Genomic DNA, 20,269 nt, shown 5'->3' on the forward strand with positions numbered 1-20,269 from the left:
TTTATTCATCAAGACACAACACTATATTAAAGGTAGTTAAAATTTTTAGAAATACTAATCTAATAAGCACCATTTGTAATACAACTAATGAAAAGTTGTTATTTGTAATTTTATTAATTAATAAATGATTATTTTATTTGAAAAGATGTCTCATTAGTGAAAATGATGTATCTCATTAATAAGGTAATGTCTTTTTAATGAAGTGATGTATTGAAGTGATGTGTCTTTTTAAATTACACTCATTATTGAAGTGATGCGTCTTTTTTCTAAACAACACTTCATTCCTATAAAAATAATCTCTTACTATCATTCAAACCAATATGAATGACAAACAAACTCTTCGCATTCTTTGAGTGCACAAAAGATAAAAGCAAACTTTTCATTTTGTAAAAGCCATTGTTGTCTTTGCTTGAGTTTGGAAATGCAAATCATACTCAAGGGTCTTCATTGTATCATAAAGGAAATTTGTCATTCAATTCATTTTGCATCCAAGGTTTGAAATTAGATGGATGCGAATTAAGCCTAAAAGAAAGTGTTTCACATGCCTTAAAAATTTGTGCACTATTTTCTTTCTTATCTCTTCTTCTTTGTTCCTCAAAGAACCATCCCACCAACATCCATTACTTTGGCATTAACCAATTTATATCAATAATATAAAAAATGTGGTTAGTGCACCTATTGGGCGGATCCCACAATTTATTTATTTATTTATTAATAAATAAACCACATGTGTTAAAAAAAAATACAAATAATACAATCCATCTATAGTGAAGACTGACAAAGTATAACAAAAACAAAACAACAGTAGAGAAAAAAAAACTGACTACAGTGAAAACAAAACAAGACAAACAAACAATAACAACAAGGGAAACAATTTGGGAACCCAGGACAAAGATTTATTGGACAGGGGAACAATTGGGGCCTATACAATAAATCTTGTAGGGACATCAGTGGTTCAAGAAGAAAGAAAACCTAATGAAGAACTGGCAGACGCTCACCGCCATAGGACAAAGAATGAGCAAATGATTCGCAGTCTCAATGTCGGAGTGGTAGAGAACACAAATAGTCGTCTAGAGCCTATTACAGCTCTTGGCCTCTAGCCTGTCCAAGGTCAAGATACTGTTGTTCTAGGCCAATAAATTGAAGAGATTAACCTTCTTAAGGAAAAGGCTTTTCCAGATAAACTTGGTTGTTGCGCACAGAACACCTCCATCACTAAGCAATTTATAAAAGGATTTAACTCAAAAAATTCCATTCGTAGTTAAGCTCTAATGGTTCCCATCGCTAGAGTTCTGATAGAAAGGCTCCCTCCTAAGGGTCATATTATACAGTAAAACTCTAGAATTGCCAAAGACCAAATGGTCTATTGGTATACAGGCCGCCGATAGAGCTCTTCACCGAGTGGTGAGAGTTCGATCCTCGGCCGAGGGCACATTTCTGGGAGATGTGAGCGGTTGTTCTGTGCGGGTGGTCCTAGCGCCCATGTGTGCGCGAGCCCCGCCCCCACTTGCTCCACCGAGACTTGTGCACGCCCCTGACGGTTTAGCAGAGCCTTCGGGCTGTCTGTTCCTCTTGTCAAAAAAACTCTAGAATTGTTAAAATACTTAGGAGTGTGGCAAACTCCAGAATTTCTAGAGACAGTAAAAAACCTAGTGCTTAATAGCCAATGGCCGTTTTATAGTCAAATCATTTTACAGATATCTTAATTATGGTGCACTCTTTGTCTAATGACCCAAACAATCTGAAAAAGAACCTACCTTAGGAAAGTCAACCTTTACAATTAGCTGGTTTGGAATAACCACATCCTCACTTTGGAGAATCTAACTGCTATAAAATGTGTCAAGCTCCTAGGGATGGCAACGGGTCGGGATCGGGTGCGGGTATTATCATACCCGTACCCGTACCCGATACCCCACTAGTATATCCGAACCCGAACCCGAACCCGACGGGTTTAAAAACCCAAACCCACACCTGCACCCGACGGGTAATCGGGTACCCGCGGGTATACCCGCCCTCGCCCCAATATTAAAAAAATTAATAAAAAATATATTATTTTGATAAAAAAAATAACTTAAAAGTAATTATAATTTTTTATAAAATAAAATAAAGTAAAATTATTATAAAATTACAAGACCAAACAAAGAGGAAAAATAAATAATTCTAAATTGTTAAGTTGTTGAACATATTAGTATATCTATGTGTGTATATATATATATATATATATATATATATATATTATATAAATATTTTAGTAATTTTAATTTTGGGTCGGGTACGGGTTCGGGTACGGGTCGGGTATTAGAATTCCCATACCCGCACCCGTTTCATACAAGTCGGGTTTTACCCGAACCCGACTCGAAAATCCGGTCAAATCGGGTTTTACCCGTCAAACTTGGGTCGGGTCGAGTCGAGTTGGGTCGGGTATGCCATCTCTACAAGCTCCCAACAACCACTTTGCGTACTGTGTGATGCGGCTATCGAATCAATAGATCATTTGTTGTTTTTATGCCCAACACGTCTCGTATTTGGCATTTTTTTTTACCCAGGTGTTTCCCCTCCTTCCTTGCCAAGCTTCCCATGCACAGGAACCGTGGGGCAGTTGGAGATCCACACTTCTTCACCCTCACAAGGAGATCACCCTCACAAGGAGATCAGGGACCTCCTTGCTACATAGAAATACTTGTATGTTTCATCATAATGCAAACTCTACATGCTTTGCAATTATGGCTAAAGTTATTCATATGTTTCCATCATAGATCTCAATGACACCCGAGATGAAGAGAGTAGATTAGAGGACTCAATTGCGATGGTGAAGCCCAGTTTGGAGTTCCTAGGATCATTGTTAGACCCAAGCGATCAAGAGGAGAGGGATTCTTAGAGGGGTGCATCGTTGCATGATAACTCCGCTTACCTTTGGTGCTTCAAGAGATATTTTTAAGTTCTTGTGTTTTGTGGGCTTTAGCTAGTACTGTTATTGTTGTTGTCCCCTCTTCCTCGATGTTGTTGTTTTCTTTCGATCTTCATTGCTAGTGGACTGTTTATCTATTCTTTGTTGTTTAGCTTCTACACTTTTTACTAATGTTGTTCTGCCCTCTTATGCTTTGTTCTATTTCTTAATGAATTATGTTGTTTATCAATTAAAAAAATAATAATAATAATTTACATCAACAGAAATTGGAATGGCAGGTCAAATTTGGAAGGATATTACCTCTTGCAGGCATTTTGGAAGTAAAGAAGATTGTTACTGTTTTGTTAGTATATAATTGAGGATCTTCTTTTTAATTTGGTGTATTATTTTTAAAGTCAGACAGACCAAGCAATTAATGGTACCGAAATTCACAGTTTCATGCAATCAAATGGACAACTCCTTGGCTTGTTTTGTCAAAATCGGCGCTTTGGTACTATTCTTTTATTTTTTAAGAAATAATGTCTTTGTTTTCTTAGTCTTAAACTTCCCTTACATGGACTTGCTGAGAAAGAGCTTTCATGGTGCCAATCTTTCCTTATTTATTTTTTATTAATTAAAAAATTAAAGTTACATGAATTATAAGTAAAATTATAATTCATGTAACTTTGGAAAAAAAGATACCAAAGAGAAGTTTGAAGAGGCCATGGGGAGTGTCCGTCGCATCGCAGTTTGAAGTTCTTAGGACCTAGGGATGAGGTGGGTTCAGAGTGTTCTTTGGCCGAGGAGGCACCGGTCTCACAGACAGCTTAGCTCTCTCTTCTGCAGGCTGCAAGGAGGCCTTCTTTCCTCATCTTTGTTTTCTTTTGATATACTTTTGTGTTTGAGTTATTTGTACCACAACTAGTGGTTTGTTCTCTTTGTTCTCTTTTTCTCTTTTCTCTGTGTTGGGGAAAAATTTACTGTTCTTTTTTCGGTTTAATAAAAGTGATTTATCCATCTTTTAAAAATAATAATAATAATAAGTAAAATTTAATTTGGTACAAATTATAAAATTACTGTAAGTGAGTTACCTTCACACCTACAATCCTATCCAGCATTCAAAGTGCTGAATTAGCTGAAGTTCAATGAACAGTTTGTTTGTTGGTATTTATCATTGTTTAAACCAACTTCAACTATTTATTAATTTAAGCCCATCAGTATAAACATCTACAAGTCAACATTGTTACGACAGATGAGTTCTTGGACTCATTTTAATGCTTAGGGTATAAATTATGCTTAAAAAAAAAAGAAGAAGACAAACTATAACTTCATTGAAAAAAGGGAACCAATCTTTCTTGTGACCGTGATTATCAGTCAACTGATAAAATGGTAAAGAAAACTCCATAATTGAAACTTGTAAACAACTCACAAGATCGACCAGGGGTACTCCAGGCCATAAAAAACACATATTAATTCAATAATATTCATTCTGATTTATTAAACAAAACTATATCGCCAACCATAAAAGATAAAGAGCCAGACTTAGAACTTGTACAAACAGCTCCCATCATCACTCCTTGCGGTGGGATCAAAGTTGGTGGCAGATGGTTCAGTGCAACCTTCCGGAACTGGAACATGAACTTACTATGCTCCTTGTCCTAATCATAGTCAAACAATAACCAAATAAAAAAACAAGAATCAACCATCAGCTTCAAAGCTAAACAAGATAAAACTGACTCCAAGGATTAATAAGGAATAAAGTTCTAACGATAGAATGTTCCAGTCTGCATGGCATCCTCATTGGCATCTCCAAGAGCAGCCTCGCTCAAGTACTTGTCAGCCAATTGCACCCTCTTCACATTCTCCTGCTCCTTCACAAGCATGTTACCGTACTCCATAAGCTTCTCCAGTGTCATCTTTGGCTGTTCAAATGTGGGAGGTCCCTCTCTAGAGTTCACCAGCCTCTTACCAACCTTGTCAACTCCCAGGCCTGCAATCCAGTTCCTCACTTCATCATCATAAACCCGGGCTCTCAGTGCTCCAAAAAAGTCTGCCAATCAAGCCACACAATCAGAGCTACGTTTCAGTCTTGCAACAATTACTATGTATGCATATATATATATATATATATATATATATGTATATTACCAATGGACTGGCCAGGGAATGCATCAACAAGCTTGACAATGTCCTCCTTGGGTACATTGTCAGTCCTGAAGATACCAGTGCAGACACCAATACGGTCCTCTCTAGTTGGTGCCCAGTAGAACTTCTCCATACGACCGTCACGGATAAGAGGCGCATACAATGTGGAAAAGTCATTGCCGGTGACGATGATCGGTACACGAGCATTCTCTTGCTTGTTATACATTCCGGGGAGCTGCACATTGGTTGGGCAATCGGCAATGTTCATCAGAGTCGCATTAACCATCTGGTTGTTCACTGTGTATTGAGTTGTGCCACCCATCCTTCCCGCTCCTGCATCAAGATCGTTGATGAATAGCGCGCACATTTTCCCCTTGGCAATCAAATCTGCCGCCTCACGATATCTTTGTCTGATTAACTTTGCAGGCTCTCCGGCATTCCCACTTTCCAGTTCTCCGGCACTCATCATGATTGGGCTAAAGACAAGAATTCACAGATGTATGAGTACAGAGCCCCAGATTCTAGAGAGGCCAAGTGTACATGCATATAACTTACTTGATCCCCATCTTAGCAAAGACAAGCTCGCATTGGAAGGATTTCCCCTGTCCTTTGCCTCCCCAAATTCCGAGAATAAGGGGAACCTATACATGTATACTTTTTAGTGATGCAAAGTTAAAAGAGTAAAAAACAGAGCTATTTGTGCCTACCTTGATGTTGGGCAACTTCATGAAATTCTTGGTTATGTGGACAACCAGCTTATCCATGAAAGCAGGAGCAATGTAAAACCCATCCACGGTGTTGTCAAGGTTGTACCTACGTGAATCATAGACACATTAATTTGATTTTAATAACAGGGCTAACTAATTTTTCTAAAAAAAAAAAAAGACCTTAATATTAAAGTTGGCTTACGTGCGGAGACCCTGACTAATGTATTCATAAGAGTTCAAGACAGCAACGTGAGTTCCATCTCCCATGGGAGCTTGGAAGAGACTGTCCACCAAACCTTTTCCTCTGGTGATGTCCTGCTGATCGTCCGAGGTATCACTATAAAGGTGTCCCCATCTATCTGTTTGGGTTTGCTTGGATTCATCAAGATCAGCAGCCATGACCTTGAAAGTACCAGTGCTGAGTCTCCCATAGCTTGGGCCAGAGCTCACCTTCTTCAAGCTACTCCCAAAGAAGGCCGAGCTTGGGACTGGAACTCCAGAGTTGGAACCATGCAAGTTCAACTGCAAACGTACCAAGGATAACATACGTACATAAGTAAAGACATGCATGAATTAATTACATATGGTTGGTAAAGAAACGTACCGGCGCTACGTTGAGAGCTCCAACAGTGGAAGCCATGCTGAAGGGAACTGGTGAGAGGAGAGCGAAAATTTGAAGTTGTGGGAATACCGAAGCGGTGAAGTGTGAGGGTTTGATATATAAAGCAGAAGGAGAAAGGGAAGTGTGAATGTGGTGCAGGGAAGCTCTCTCATCTTTTCTGGTGTGGTTTGGGTGAGAATTTGTGGATTCAGCTTGCCAGGTGCCAGGAGCCACACACTTAGGATTGGGTTTGAGACACGTGGCACCATCATGAACTACCAATAGGGTACCAACAACGGAGGGAGAGGGTGATGTGTGTTTTCACCACCAATGGTTCCATTGCTTGCTTCTCCGCCATGAGAATTCTTGAGGAGCTTATTGGTGGAGGGCTCTTAACAATGACAGTTTGTTTTGAGACTCTAGCACTCACTGTTATCTTTATGTGAATATTTTTTGAAATATAGTTAATGGGAGCGGACGTACACAAACTGAGAATTGATCATTCAGTCTATATAACCTCATTTGATAATATGGAGTTTGAGTTGTAAATTTGCACTCATAACTTTAGATCCGTTATCACCATTACGTGTAACGGGATTTGAACTCAGTGCTTTTAAATTCCCGCATTAACACTTTTCGTAATGAGACTAATATTATGGAGCTATAAACCTTTTGATTCCTGTGAAAAAAATTTAAAAAATTTATAGTTAAAAAAATAGATGAATCAAAATCATCCTCTTTGATTGGCTAATATGGAACAACAAAATCTTGACCCAAGAATGTTCCCAAAAAAAGATTGTAATAAACTACCCATAATGACATGTGTTCTTTATTACACAGCTGAGTAGTCTGTCAACCATCTCCTCCTGGTTTGCTCTTCTATCTTCAATTTTAAGATCATATCTATCAAACTTTCAACATTCCCCACTCATTTTCGTTAATCAAGGAGATGTGGATTACCTAGAGCCATATGTTAGAAAATTTGACTCGAGCACAACTATTGTTTTTAACTATATAGCTCTTTGCCCTTTACCTGTTGCCATGGAAAATCATCTATATATGGACTCTCTTGGATCTTTGCAACCGCTGAACCCCAAACGTGCCAATGTGGAGGACTCTATTCCCACTATCAAACAGAGCGTCAATTTATTTCCTGGGTTCTCTCAACTCCGACTCAAGTAATTAACCATCTAACACCGAAACTACCTAGAATTCCTGTGGATGGTAACAACACATCTAATCTAATCTCATTGAGGCTCCGCCTCCTGTGTGTCACCTAACCTCATGCCACACACCGCTTCAACTTTCCCCTCTGTCATACTTGTTCGTTTTTGGTGACGACTGTGAGACAGCTACCCCTTTTACGTGCCAAAGTTTGCAATCTAGGATAAGTTCACGATAAACAAGATGCAAGAGGTAATGACTACCATAAAAACATTAGTACCAACATGAGAGGCCTTCTCTTCAATGTCAGGGACTTGAAAACAAAGCTACCCGAACTTCCACAGAAGATCCAAAATATAATATGTAATCTATGAAGCTCGAATTCAATATCTCTCAATCACAAACACGAATTCAATATCTCTCAATCACAAACACGGATATTACTAGACTAGCCCACAGTTCCTGAAACAAACAAATTGTCTAACCCCCTAAATCTCTATATTCAGACAAACAAAAGGATCAGAGTCTTCATCTAACAGCACAGAGTGATAATCAGGTTGCTGATTGATTAGAAATAATTAATTTCTTTCTTAAAAATAAACGTAAGAAGAATAAGAAAGATTCAGACAGAATTGGGTGGTTTTTTTTTTCACTCAAGGATACAAAATGCAAAAATTTTCTAACCAATACGGTAGTTGTTTGCCATTGTTAGGGAAATAAGTTTACGAAGTTCATTTAACTTGGCACCTTTATACAGAAAATTATCAAATCCCCCAACAATGCTTCGGTGGTGATTCTGAATCTCCATGTAACATCTTGAATTATCCACTCATGCTCACCTAAAAAACCTAGTTATCTGTAGAGCTTAAATCAGGGGAAAACACATCTTGAACCAACAGCAGTCCAATTGAGGAGATATCAGCTACTTAAAAATCAAATTCTCCGGTGGCCTGCAAGAAAAGGTTTTATCCAATAAGCTTCAAAATAATTGTTCAGAGTTTGATAAGGAAGTATTTATTTCTTATGAAGTTCAGGAATACTGTAAACTAAATATAGAGAAACTAGAATGAGCACTTGAGTAAAAAAAATAAGGTTTATATGCTACAAAATATTTATGAATGCAGTTTATTCCCTTTTATCAATATATATATATATTACAAATATTTAAATTATTGCACGATATATTCAATCAAGCAACAGGAGTCCAATGGCACCAGTGGGGAAAATAAATAAATGAGGAAAGGCGTCAAGAATTTGATTCTCAACAACAAATGGAACTCATAATTGAATGACAAGGAAATTTTGCCAGGGCAAACCCACTACCTAGGAGACATGATACATGGCAAACCAAAGGCATAAAAAATAATTTATCTAGTTTTTCATGTTGAAGTGTGTAACTAACCAAATAATAAAATCATTAAAAAAATATATAATTTCATTTCTCCAAAGATCATACAGAAAAGCAAGAACAGAGATCATAGAAGCATTAGCTAAGAATCTGCTGCAGCAACTTCCTTATGTTGCTAGATTCCATCAGCAATCAGAGTCACATGCAATTGATGATTTTCTTAATTGGGTGATGTCCTTATGTTCAGAGTCTTCGGACTGTATTTGTACGACAACCATTTCTTCATTGTTAAAGCAAATACATATCATGTCTCTCTTATCAGGGTTAAGGCAGATCGCATACATTATAATGTTGACAGCGACTTGGTGAGCAAACCAGCACCTATAAAGAGAAAAGGTATAACACCAAGGCAACCACCTAATAATGTTTAGGCCTCATAAGGATCATATCATTACAATGTATTTCCCAAATAAAAACATTTTTAGAAAACATGCATCTCAAGGAGCATTGATGAACTATTGGTAATATTTGCAGAATATAATGAAACCTTGTTGTCAATTGGACGGTTGTCTTAAAGGTCTGCTTTGCTTTTTATTTTAAAAATATTTTTATCAGAAAGTTAAAAATGTCTCCGCCTCCGCCACAAAGCAATGCAATTGTACAGAAAAGCTAATCCCTACATGGGGAAAATAGAAATATTTCTGTATTGCATACCTTGTTGAAAAGAATATCCCTGCTGTTGATATGCATTATCCCATCTTTAAGAGTGCACTTCCATCTGCTTTTAGTCCTTGATACCTAGTGCACATTAAAAAAGAAATAATGGGACCACCTTATCAACTGTCAACTTATTATTCTCACCTATAAAAAAACTAACATAAAAGTTAAGAATATGCCACATACCTTGTCAAACTGAGCTAGAACTAAATGTTGTGTTGTGGGCTCTTCTTCTCCTCGCTCATATTCTTCTTCTTCTTCATCATCATCATCTTCATTCAGAGGCGGCTCATCATCATCTGCAGTCTCATTCTTTGCTGGTTTTGGTGTGCCAACAGTGGGTGTTGGTGCCCGTAGTTCAACTGTAGAACAATAAAGGTGAAGCCCAGAATGTCAGCTCCTTGAAATTGTCCTAAATATTCTAAGGAAAGACAAATTGTATAATAGCATAAAGCAGCAAAGTCAGAACTGTACCATGCTCTCCAGGCGTATTATAATCTTCAGTGGCAACCCCTTGGTAAGGAAACAACTGCAAATAAATCACAATAAGTCCAAAAAGAAGGGAAAATTTTGAAAAGAGAAATAATCGTCAAGGAAAAAGAAGCAATGAATGGATCTAAGTACAAGTAACTACCTCATCATATTCATCATGGATCCCGTCCAACTGAGGAACTGCTTCAATTGGTTTGGCCTCTTGAATGGCCACAGTTTTAGCAATGGCAGTTTTTCTGCCATGATCCTCTTTAGTTTGAGTACCAGTTGTCTGATACAAACCAAACAATTAAGTGGCCATCATCGAAGGGCTAAAGATGAGCAGAAATGAAGCAAAATCATGATATGGAAAAACTCATAGAGGAAGCACATCCAACAATGCGACAAAGCATATGCTAATCCACAGATAGGAAGATTGGGTCTTATTTATCCACAAAAAAATTAAAAAAAGCCTTTTTCCTTTAATTTATCCAACAATATTATCAGTAGGACACTGTATGCACTAATTGTTAATTGGGCTATTGGATATGCTTAATCCAAATAATTCTAGATAAAAGCTTTCATTATGGACAGCAGAAGATAAAATTTTAGAAGAAAAGACACAACTTAATAAATATGGAAATATGTGGTTTGGCCTACATCCTATGCCCATAAGCAATTAGCTGAAGTGTACCAGAGACCAAGAATGATGACAGTCTTATAACTCCAAAAAACTCTTTGGATGGGATTCTTAGAAAAAAGAAAGACAGTTAGCATTCTTAGAAATGTTAATTACCACTTCTATAATTAAATTTGACAGACATGTGAAAAACAAAGCAATAAACAATATCACAAGGTTTCCTTGACGAAGGAAAGTATGTCACCTCTAGCAGAACAAATTCCACGGTCACATCTCCACTCCCATCTTGTTGTGGAATGTAGCCTCCAGATGCTACATGGGGAGCATAATCATCCCGTTTCCGTTTTCCAGATGACATTGTGAAAAAATCCTGGTCATTCAAATTTGAAAAACAAAAATCAAAATCAATGCCACATCATCCAATAAAAAGCAACTTGTTTTTGTATTTCAAATAGATATCTGTGGAGATGCTCGCTTACAATCCTGAGAAATTACCAATACTTTTCGAATACTTGCAATAAAATATGGGCAAGAAAAAAGAAGGAAGAGGATAAGTTGAAGACTCATAAAAAGAACCTTACCTGATGAGAAGCTCCTCTTTCTGCCTCATCACGACTTTCAACATAAGCTGCAATAAAAATAATAGCAGGAAACATATTATACTCATTACCATTCTGTAGGGATGATTAACAATATACACTGAAAAAAAGGAGTCAAGAAGCAATATGCTGAAAAAAATTCTCAAACTTACCAACATTGACATCGACACCCACAGGTGGTCTCTGGTTCATCCAAGGAGAAGGTGATTGCTTCATAAACGGAAAGAACATATTAGAATAATGAAAGATTAAATTGCATTCACACCACATAGGGCAGGAAAAGGCAACAGAAGGAAATCAAATGTTCTACAATACATCTCCCATTGACAAAAGATATAATATGAATATGACAACCCATCAATGTTTCCTTTAATGCAAACAAGCTTTATAATTAAGACGCCACATATTAAAACCACGCATACCATGTATGGGGTATGTCTTCCGCCTTTGGCATCAACACCATTACTGACATCACTAGGTGTACTAAAATCAGAAGGTCCAGTGGGGATATTATACAAAGACTGATCAACCAATCCCGGCAATGGTGTCTGGACTGATCCTGGCAGTGGAGTCTGGGCCGTGCCGGGCAGTGGAGTCTGGATAGGAGTCTGCAGCCCATTGCCGCGAAGAGCAGATCACCGAAGCAAGGAAAAAGTTAGATCTGAATGCATGAAAATGGGATATTGGAGAAAATATAGGTCCAGAAAGCTCACGGGAGGGAAGAGCATTTCAGCGGTGGGGGTCTCATACTCCTCAGGAGGACCCTCATACGGCATATTCAGATCATGGACAGGGGTTATCGGGCCTCCAGGCCTGGGGATGGATTGTCTCTCCGTCATCCCAGATATGGCCCCGCACTGCACCATCTTCATCTCCCATATCTACAAAATTTTTCCCAGAAATCAACACCAAATACATCAAAGGCGCAACTTTTTCCGTCAGTATCCCAACCCATGGAAGTGATCGAACCCAAGAAGCATACTACAGAAACAAAAAACCTAAAAAAATTTGGGAAAACTTAGAAGGCAAGCATGAAAAGAAAAATTACTGTCTGGAGCTCGCTCAAGACGGTCTCCCCTGCTCCGAAGCTGATGAATTCGTCCCGGATCTTGTTGATAACGTCATCGATGACATGAATATACACGGTGGAGACGCTATTCGCCATTTCCGGCAATCAAGCACCCAGAAAAGCGAAAAACAAATAGCCAGAACCGCCTCAGCGGGATTGGAGAGGTGAATCGGGGGCCAATTAGCACGGAAACGAAGAGAACAGCAGAGAGAGCTCGAGGAACATGGGAGACGCCTAGGGTTTCGAGCACGACGACCAGTGAGAGAGAGAGAGAGAGAGAGAGAAGAGAAGGGATGGGTTGCGGACGAGAAAGCCGGATTTAAGAGAAGAATATAAATAGGTTTGCATCCGTGAGGAGGCGGTGTGACACGTGTCAAGATCTGAGAGCTCGAGTGGGCTTTAAAGACAGGCCAGACAACCCATGACCACCGCCGTAGCTTACGCTATGAGAGATGTTTGTATAATTACGAAAACGCCATTGAACTTTGTGAGGCCTTTGGGCCTCATTTGTGAACTAATGAGGCCCTTGTGGCTTGAATTGATGGAAAATGCAGTTTTTTTAAAAAAGAAAAAATCAAATTAATAATAGATTAAAGCTACTGGTGTTATTATATAATTTTTATTCTTTGAAGAAAATTGTTAATTTTAATCCAACTAAATTTATTTATTTTAATCTTGCTATCAAGTCACATCGTAATGCAATAGTTTATTAAATTTTTGTCTTTCAAAAAAAAACTGTGAGAGTTTTTTTTAATATATAATTTATAAAAAGAATGAATAAACCAAGTAGATAAAAATATAAAAAATACAAAGATTACAGAAGATATATAAGGAGACAACACTGTCCACTAGAAATGAGAGAACTATAATGAAAAATAAACACATAAATTACACCGATGGAAAGGAACTACAAAGAGGAAAAATGAGAAAACACACACATGAAATACAAAAATCCCCTAAATGGAGAGAAAAGCATTGCTCAAGATGGCAAAAAACTCTAATTATAATATTAGTCTGATCTAAAATTATACGAGTTACTCTCTATGATCACTCTCATCGCTCATGCAGAGACCTTAGGAACTCCATCTTTCTCTTCACAGTATTGATAAAGTCTTTCTAAATTTCTTGCCTATTCACATCATTTGCCTTGAAAAAACAAAGCTTAAACAAACAATAATCCCAATTTTGATAATCACTTTTTAAAATTTTTTCAGTTTGTAATTTATTTTATCTTGTTATTCTTTAACTAAATTTTTATTTTTCATCATGTTCTTTTCCAACGTGGAGTTGGAGTGTTGATTAGTTGAGCTTGAGTGAGTTATGTTTAGCTTGAGCTTGTTTCAAGCTACAAGGAATGAGTACTTTCCAAATGAATAAAAAAATTGATTTAACTTTTACTTATAGTAAAATTCATAATAATTCATTCCATTTACACAAATAGATAATTTTTTTTATAAAAGTGGACAAGACATAAAGTTATTGGAAAAAAAAACAGCAACTACAATAAGAACATCAGAAAATAAACTTGCTACAAAAGACCAAAAAACCACAAAAAGAATCCGTCATCAAAGGTGATACACTCTTAAGACAACCAACAAAACCAAACAGAGACAAAAAAAGAGAAAAACATAGTTGAGAGGAAAAGAGTCCACTAGAAGGCGACATAGGTCTACTTAGACTGTCAAAAACATATCAGTGTATTCTTATGGTGACTACTCCGTGGTATTGGTATAACTCTCTGGTCTCGCATTCAGGAATACTAGCGAGTGCTTTCAACTTTTGAGTGGAGTCTGCCGAAACTTAGTGTGGGTCCCTATCTGCAAAGAAGTCCAATCAAGAAACATGTGATGATTTTAATAATTACTGAGCGAGAAAACATAGCATGTAAAGTAAAGATGCTCTTGTTTCTTTTAAGCCAAATATTCCAAAAAATTACTCTCACAAATAAGTCCCACATGGTACTTTGTCGAGCCTTTATAGATGTGATTTTATAAACTTTATGGGATAAGTTAAACATTATTTGAATTTTTTTATACCTATTGTGACCGGGATGGACCTTTGCAAGGAGACAGACCGCTGGAGATATTTTAAGGATGGCTTTCGTCTAATAACGACTTATCATTATTTATTTATTTATTTATTTATTTATTTATTTATTTATTTATTTATTTATTTATTTATTTATTATTATTATTATTACTACTACTACTACGAGGAAAGATGAATAATTCCAGCTAAAGTGAAAAAAATTAAAAAAAAAAACCACAAACCAACCATACAGATACAATAACGAAGAACAATAAGCTTCCTGGGAGACGTCCAAGAAGGCAGGATTGGTTGAAATTAATTCTTTTGGTCTGATCCAAGCTCACTTCATGGAAAGCCAACTACATGTCCCTTGAGGGGTCGTCTCACTCTAATTAACTCTATCCTATTCTCGATTCCAACCTACTGGATGTCTGTTTTTCGCCTACCTTTCATGGGTAATTAAAGAGTTAGACAAAATCTACAGAGACTTTCTATGGAAAGGGCGGGAGCTTAGATCGAAGGGTTTTCGCCTAATAGCTTGGCAAAGAATTTGTAGATCACGAAACATGGGATGTAGGGGGATTCTTAATCTGCAAGAACTCAATACAACCATTCTTGGTAAGTGGTGGTGGAAAATGTTCTTAGGCAAAAAAGGTTGTTGGTCTACAATCCTTCATGTTGACTACTCTCCTTGAGGATCACTAGGGCCCTTGTTTCACTCACCACCTAAAGTCAAATTCTTCTTCTGGGCAGGGATTTCCTTAATCTTACCTCCTTTTCAACTTTACACCTCCACAAGAGTAAAAGATGGTGGATCCACCTTGCTTTGGCATGATAATTGGTTGGATGGTCGAGCTCCCAAAAATATATAGCCTACCCTTTATTTTGATTGTAACTTCCCTTGGATTACAAACAAACGGTTTGTCCAAGATCTTCCTCCGCATGAAATCTTCTTCTGCTTTGTGCCCCACTCGGAAAGTTTGTCTTTCTTCTCCTTCATCCATGATTGTGTCAATAATCAGGAGGATTTAACAATTTGGAATCTAGAGGTGAACAAAATCTTCTCAGTCCGCTCCTTCTATAAAATTTCTTATAGAGGGTGGCCTAAGAAGTCCACTTTATCCTCAGTCTAGAAACTTGTTTGCCCTAGCAAAATCTCTTTATTCTGCTGGTTAGCAAGTAAGGATAAAATCCTAACTCTTGTTAACTTAGCCAAAAGAGGATGCAATTCCCAAAACACTTCAGATACTTGTGTACTCTGTTACAAAGACTCGGAGACAATAGATCACCTCCTGCTTAGTTGTGAATTTTTCGAAAGGATTTGAGTGTCCTTTGAGCAATCCTTTAAGCTACTCTCTCAAGCATCTTCTACCTCAGAGATCTGGACATCTTGGATTGAGTCCTTGGATGCCCAACATCGATTTCTGTGGAGCTTGATTTCTAAAGCAATTAGTTGGAATATTTGGCTTGAGAGGAATAACCGAATTTTTAATTATCTCTATCACGATGTTTTTGCTATTACTTCTAAAATCATTCATATGCTTATTTCCTTGATTTCTGTAGCTAGGGATCCGATTCATCAACAAATACCTTCAGACTCAAGTCCAAAAACTGAAGCACTCCCTCATCTTTTTGGTACAAGGTCGTCAGAGTGTAGCATGCCCGCAGATCCCTTGACCCGGGAGTTCACCCCCCTGTTCATTCCTTGATAGCTAAATAGGACCTTTGTCGCCTTTTGGTGTACTCCGTCTCCTCAGCTGTGCTTTGCTCCCCTTGTGTGTTCTCTTAGAAGTTGTTTCTCTTGTTTGTTTATTTTAGGTGATGCTTCTCTTTTTGGTGATGGCTTTCACCCTTGTTCTCTTTTGGTCTTTGAGCTTCCTATTGTTTACTTGTTGTACTTGGCTTTTTATTTCAATAAATTTCGTGGTTTATCCACATTATTCAAAAAAATAAAAAAAAAACCAGCTCTCTCAGTAATTTCCATCGGCCAATTTGGAAGCTGTAATCCATTGTGAAATAGTAAAAGACCTATGTTGAGACTCCCGTAATTTACCAAGGAATCAACCACTATGTTGAGATTACAAGGGATATAATCCACTCTAATATCAGGGAAAAGATTCATGGCATGCTAAACATCATTAATCACCATGCATTAGATGTCAATCAATAGTGTGCTGAGAATTTCTCAGCATATGAACTACTTATGTACAATTTGACAAAAATATGTTGGGATTAAAATTCATCTTTTTGCACTAGATCAAGGCTGCAGACATAACAACAAGTTCAACTTTGATATTGGATTCAAAGGTGCTAGAGAGAGATCATACCAATAGAATAGTATTGGTATTAGTCACAATGATAAAGCCTAAACCATAATTTGGAACACCCTCTTTCCAAGATGCATCATAGAAAACATTAATAATGTGTTGAGAATAAGGATGTGGAAGAAACTCCCTGATCTTCATTCTGGTGTCTATTAGTTTGTGTGATAATGTTGTAAGGAAGGCAAGCAAGGATGATGTGCATGTCGCTACTCACACCTGGTGAAGTTCAAGTTTGAATCAAGGGAAGCATGCGACCATATTTAATGATTTTATCCTAGGAGCAGTTACTATTAATCAAGATTAGTCAATTGGTGAATGAATGTAATTTTTAGTATTTTAGTGGTTACAAGGAGGGTTGTTACAAGGGTCTGGGTGTCCTGGCATAGAAGATGCTCGAGAGAATGCCAGAGTGGCATGGTTGTTACAAATTGTAATGAATTCTGGAGATTCACTATACAACTGAATGGGTAATGAGGAGAATGGCATCTTTGGCCATAATTTTCCCTCAATTCTCTTATCCTTTCTCCTTCACAGCTCCTCTCTTTCATCCCTGTTCCTCTATTCTCTTCTAATTCCTCAGCATTTTATAACTAGATCTCTGAAGACAGTGGAAGCTTAGTACAAATAATCCTTAAGATCCTGAATTGACTAAGAGAAGATCACTAAAGTATTTAGCTGCATTACTTTGAACACTAGATTGCATCTAGTTTTCCAAATTTTCCAAGCAGTAACTGCCATTAAAGCTTTGATTGTGTGGTTGTTACCTTGACCATTCCAGTTTTTATTCAACCAATGTCCCATAGTGAAATTATCTCTGTATTCAAAAACCACTCCAACAAAGAAAACAACCTGATCCCAACAGTTCCTGATTTTAAAGCATCTCCAAAGGATATGATCTGCAGTTTCAACTTTCATTTTGCAAAAGGGACGAGATCTTTGAGGGCCAATATTTAGATGATAGCAGAACAGAAATGTGGGAGTTCTTCCATGCAGCATTCTCCACAAGAAGAATCTCACTCTTGGTGCTACATGGAGCCTCCAAACTTTATACCATCCATCTCAAGATCCCTCTCCATTTAAAGGCAAATGATTGAATTAAAAGTGAAGACGTTTAGAGATGAACCACCATTGAACTATGCTATTTCTTGAAAGGTTTAGTTATAGGATTGAAACTTGTGCGTCTCATTGATAAAATAGTGTCTACTAGTGCAAAACATGGTGCAACCAAAGGGTAGGAACATGTGGTGGGAAAGGTTTTCGGCATTACATTACAAGTGCCTCTATTCTATTTTTTTCATGCTATGTTTGCTATGAATGTGGGCAAGCTATAAACTCTCAATTTTTTTTTTATTAAAGTGGATAAACCACAATTTATTCAAAGCAACGGGGACAAGTACAAAACAACGGAAATAAGAACAACGCAAGGAACAGAAACTGAAAGCTGGAAAATAAAAACAGAAAGGATCTAAACAAACTAGGGGTCATCACAGGCACAGCTTGGATCGAAGCTTAAAACAAACAAAAGAAAGAAGGAAAGAGCAGCTGGAAGACAAAGAGCGCCAGGAGGTGTTATAGGTCTTCAGCAGCTGAAAAAGAGAAATCAGGGGTGGATCACTCTCTAGTCGAAGGTTCCACAATTGTCTAAAACTCTGGGACAAGATCTGTATCGCCGGAACGAGCCAATACTCTTTCACTTAGGAAGGTGAGTGAGCGCTTTATCCTCTGTGAAGCTTCAAAAAGAGATTGTTGATGGGGACCTGCAACTGTGGAAAACCATGAAAGAATCAAATTAGCAATCTTAAAATCATAGTATGGTCAAATTGACAATAGCAATCGAAGAGAGATTGTTGACAGTAGCTAGAGTTGGAGACAATTGCTTAAATTAAGGGGTAAGGTTAAAAAGTTTTTCTTCTATTAGCTGGGTGATGGGAAAAGGTTTTCTTTCTGGTTTGATCCCTAGTGTGATGGGCATTCCCTTATGGACCTTTTTCATTGGATTAAGTCGACAAGGACTGCTTTGTCTAGGAAATCCTGTGTCAGTGAATTTTGGACAGATGGTAGATGGCAATTTCCAACTGCTGGGTATCCTGATTTGGCTCTAGTATGGGAGTTTTTGCAGAAAAATTACACTATTGATGTCAATGTTAGGGATTGTATCCTATGGAGCCCTGATAGGAAAGGAGATTTCAATATTAGAAGCGCTTGGAGAATTGAAGTTTGATGCCTGTTGAACAGTAATTGTGTTGGACTGGATTGGTATGGTATGTTCTAAAAGTAATGTCTCTTGACACTATTGCATTTTATGGCTAGCCCTGCATAACAAATTGCTCACAAAGGGACAAGCTATATGCTCGTAGAATAACTGATTCCGATGTCCTTGTTCTCTGCAATCAAGCAAGGGAGGATGTGAGCCATTTATTTTTTAACTGTGGTTTCTCTAAATGATGTATGGGTTAGAGCCTTTGAAGTCTGTTAATATTCCAAGGAGACCCTATGATTGGCATAGAGAGATTAGTTGGTTTTTGAGGAAAGCTAGTGGGAAAACTCTGCTTGCAAAGATGAGAAGAACTGTGCTTTTTTCTAATGTGTATTTGATTTGGAGGGCACAAAATTTGCAAGTTTTTCAGCAGAAAAAAACAAATATGGATCAAGTGTTTGAGCAGATGAGGGAGATTGTGTTGTTCAAGTAATCTGTTTAATTCTCTAGCTCATCTGATAATGTTTTTCTAAGTAGGTGGTTTAAATAAGGTTTTATTGATGATATGAATGGTGTGTTTCTGCAGATCTGTATTTTTGTAGGGACTGATTTTTGTTGATGTTTTTGCTAGTAGATATAGCTCTATTATGGAGGATGGGTGGTTATTTTCCTGTTTCTCTGTTTGGCCAATTGGAAATTTGGTTTTGCATTAACTGGTCAAGAGAAGCTTGTCTAATTTGTGGAGGTTGTGATTGGCGGTGCCGGTAGTGAAGATGTGTGCTCCTTAGAGGTGGTTTTGATTGTATTAGATTAATGGTTGTGTGGTTTTGGTTTGATTGCCATTGGATGTATCTTTATCTAGGTTTGATTTGTTTATTGTGACTTGAGGGCTGTATCATGATGTTTGAGCTTTATAAATTTTTTTCTCTTTTTCTTGACAAAAATAAAATAAAATAAAATATTAAAAAAATCATAGTATAAAAAGGTAGAGCATTAAATTGAAATTTTTGATTATTTTTTTCCAGCCATATGTTCCATATTATGGCTCTTGTGCTAAAGTCCCAAAGAACTTGAAGACTAGAATTTAGTGAAGGTAACCAGGTTGTCCAAATCGTAAAAATGATTGGAGGAGGAGAGAACAATTATAAGATGTGGCAAAAAAAGATCAAATTCCCTCGGAAAATTCATAGCCGAAAAATAAGTGCTCCATTGTTTTAGAGGCTTTGTGGCAAGACTGCTTGATTGAATGAATTACCTACTCTCATTTTGTACCGATTGTATATTATTTGAGTTTGACTCTTTCATGTATTGTATATATGAAATCTTTAATTAAATTCAATATATTTATTATTTACATGAGTTTGAATTCCAC

General features: G+C 37.3%; 2 protein-coding genes across 2 annotated transcripts; both read right to left on the minus strand.

The window, feature by feature from the left end:
* Positions 1-4,269: 4,269 nt before the first annotated feature.
* On the minus strand, positions 4,270-6,495 carry LOC120282311 (ribulose bisphosphate carboxylase/oxygenase activase, chloroplastic-like). The gene is made up of 7 exons (XM_039289092.1): positions 6,344-6,495; positions 5,942-6,261; positions 5,740-5,845; positions 5,588-5,673; positions 5,036-5,508; positions 4,656-4,937; positions 4,270-4,545 (listed from the first exon to the last, which is right to left on the minus strand). Exons 1-7 carry the CDS (start codon positions 6,377-6,379, stop codon positions 4,532-4,534), a joined length of 1,317 nt encoding a protein of 438 aa, XP_039145026.1. The 5' UTR covers positions 6,380-6,495; the 3' UTR covers positions 4,270-4,531.
* A 1,649-nt stretch (positions 6,496-8,144) lies between these two features.
* LOC120282629 (transcription initiation factor IIA subunit 1-like) lies at positions 8,145-12,661 on the minus strand. The gene is made up of 11 exons (XM_039289464.1): positions 12,328-12,661; positions 11,993-12,160; positions 11,702-11,887; positions 11,432-11,489; positions 11,262-11,308; positions 10,925-11,050; positions 10,204-10,332; positions 10,044-10,098; positions 9,756-9,931; positions 9,567-9,650; positions 8,145-8,454 (listed from the first exon to the last, which is right to left on the minus strand). The coding sequence occupies exons 1-11, from the start codon at positions 12,442-12,444 to the stop codon at positions 8,431-8,433; spliced, it is 1,170 nt and encodes a 389-aa protein (XP_039145398.1). The 5' UTR covers positions 12,445-12,661; the 3' UTR covers positions 8,145-8,430.
* Positions 12,662-20,269: the final 7,608 nt, after the last annotated feature.

Source organism: Dioscorea cayenensis, chromosome 18, assembly GCF_009730915.1.
Source record: "Dioscorea cayenensis subsp. rotundata cultivar TDr96_F1 chromosome 18, TDr96_F1_v2_PseudoChromosome.rev07_lg8_w22 25.fasta, whole genome shotgun sequence".
In the NCBI taxonomy this organism is placed as follows: domain Eukaryota; kingdom Viridiplantae; phylum Streptophyta; class Magnoliopsida; order Dioscoreales; family Dioscoreaceae; genus Dioscorea; species Dioscorea cayenensis.

What these genes read in the sequence shown, in the direction of transcription:
- LOC120282629 (XM_039289464.1), bottom strand. Translation starts at nt 12,444, where the DNA reads ATGGCGAATAGCGTCTCCACCGTGTATATTCATGTCATCGATGACGTT. An exon ending in GGGTGTCGATGTCAATGTTG is followed by an intron (nt 11,309 to 11,431) that starts GTAAGTTTGAGA and finishes TTTTTATTGCAG; the next exon opens with CTTATGTTGAAAGTCGTGAT. An exon ending in GGGATATTCTTTTCAACAAG is followed by an intron (nt 8,455 to 9,566) that starts GTATGCAATACA and finishes CTTTTCTTGCAG; the next exon opens with GCCACCGGAGAATTTGATTT.
- LOC120282311 (XM_039289092.1), bottom strand. Translation starts at nt 6,379, where the DNA reads ATGGCTTCCACTGTTGGAGCTCTCAACGTAGCGCCG. An exon ending in GAGCTCTCAACGTAGCGCCG is followed by an intron (nt 6,262 to 6,343) that starts GTACGTTTCTTT and finishes GTACGTTTGCAG; the next exon opens with TTGAACTTGCATGGTTCCAA. An exon ending in ATTCCCTGGCCAGTCCATTG is followed by an intron (nt 4,938 to 5,035) that starts GTAATATACATA and finishes CTTGATTGGCAG; the next exon opens with ACTTTTTTGGAGCACTGAGA.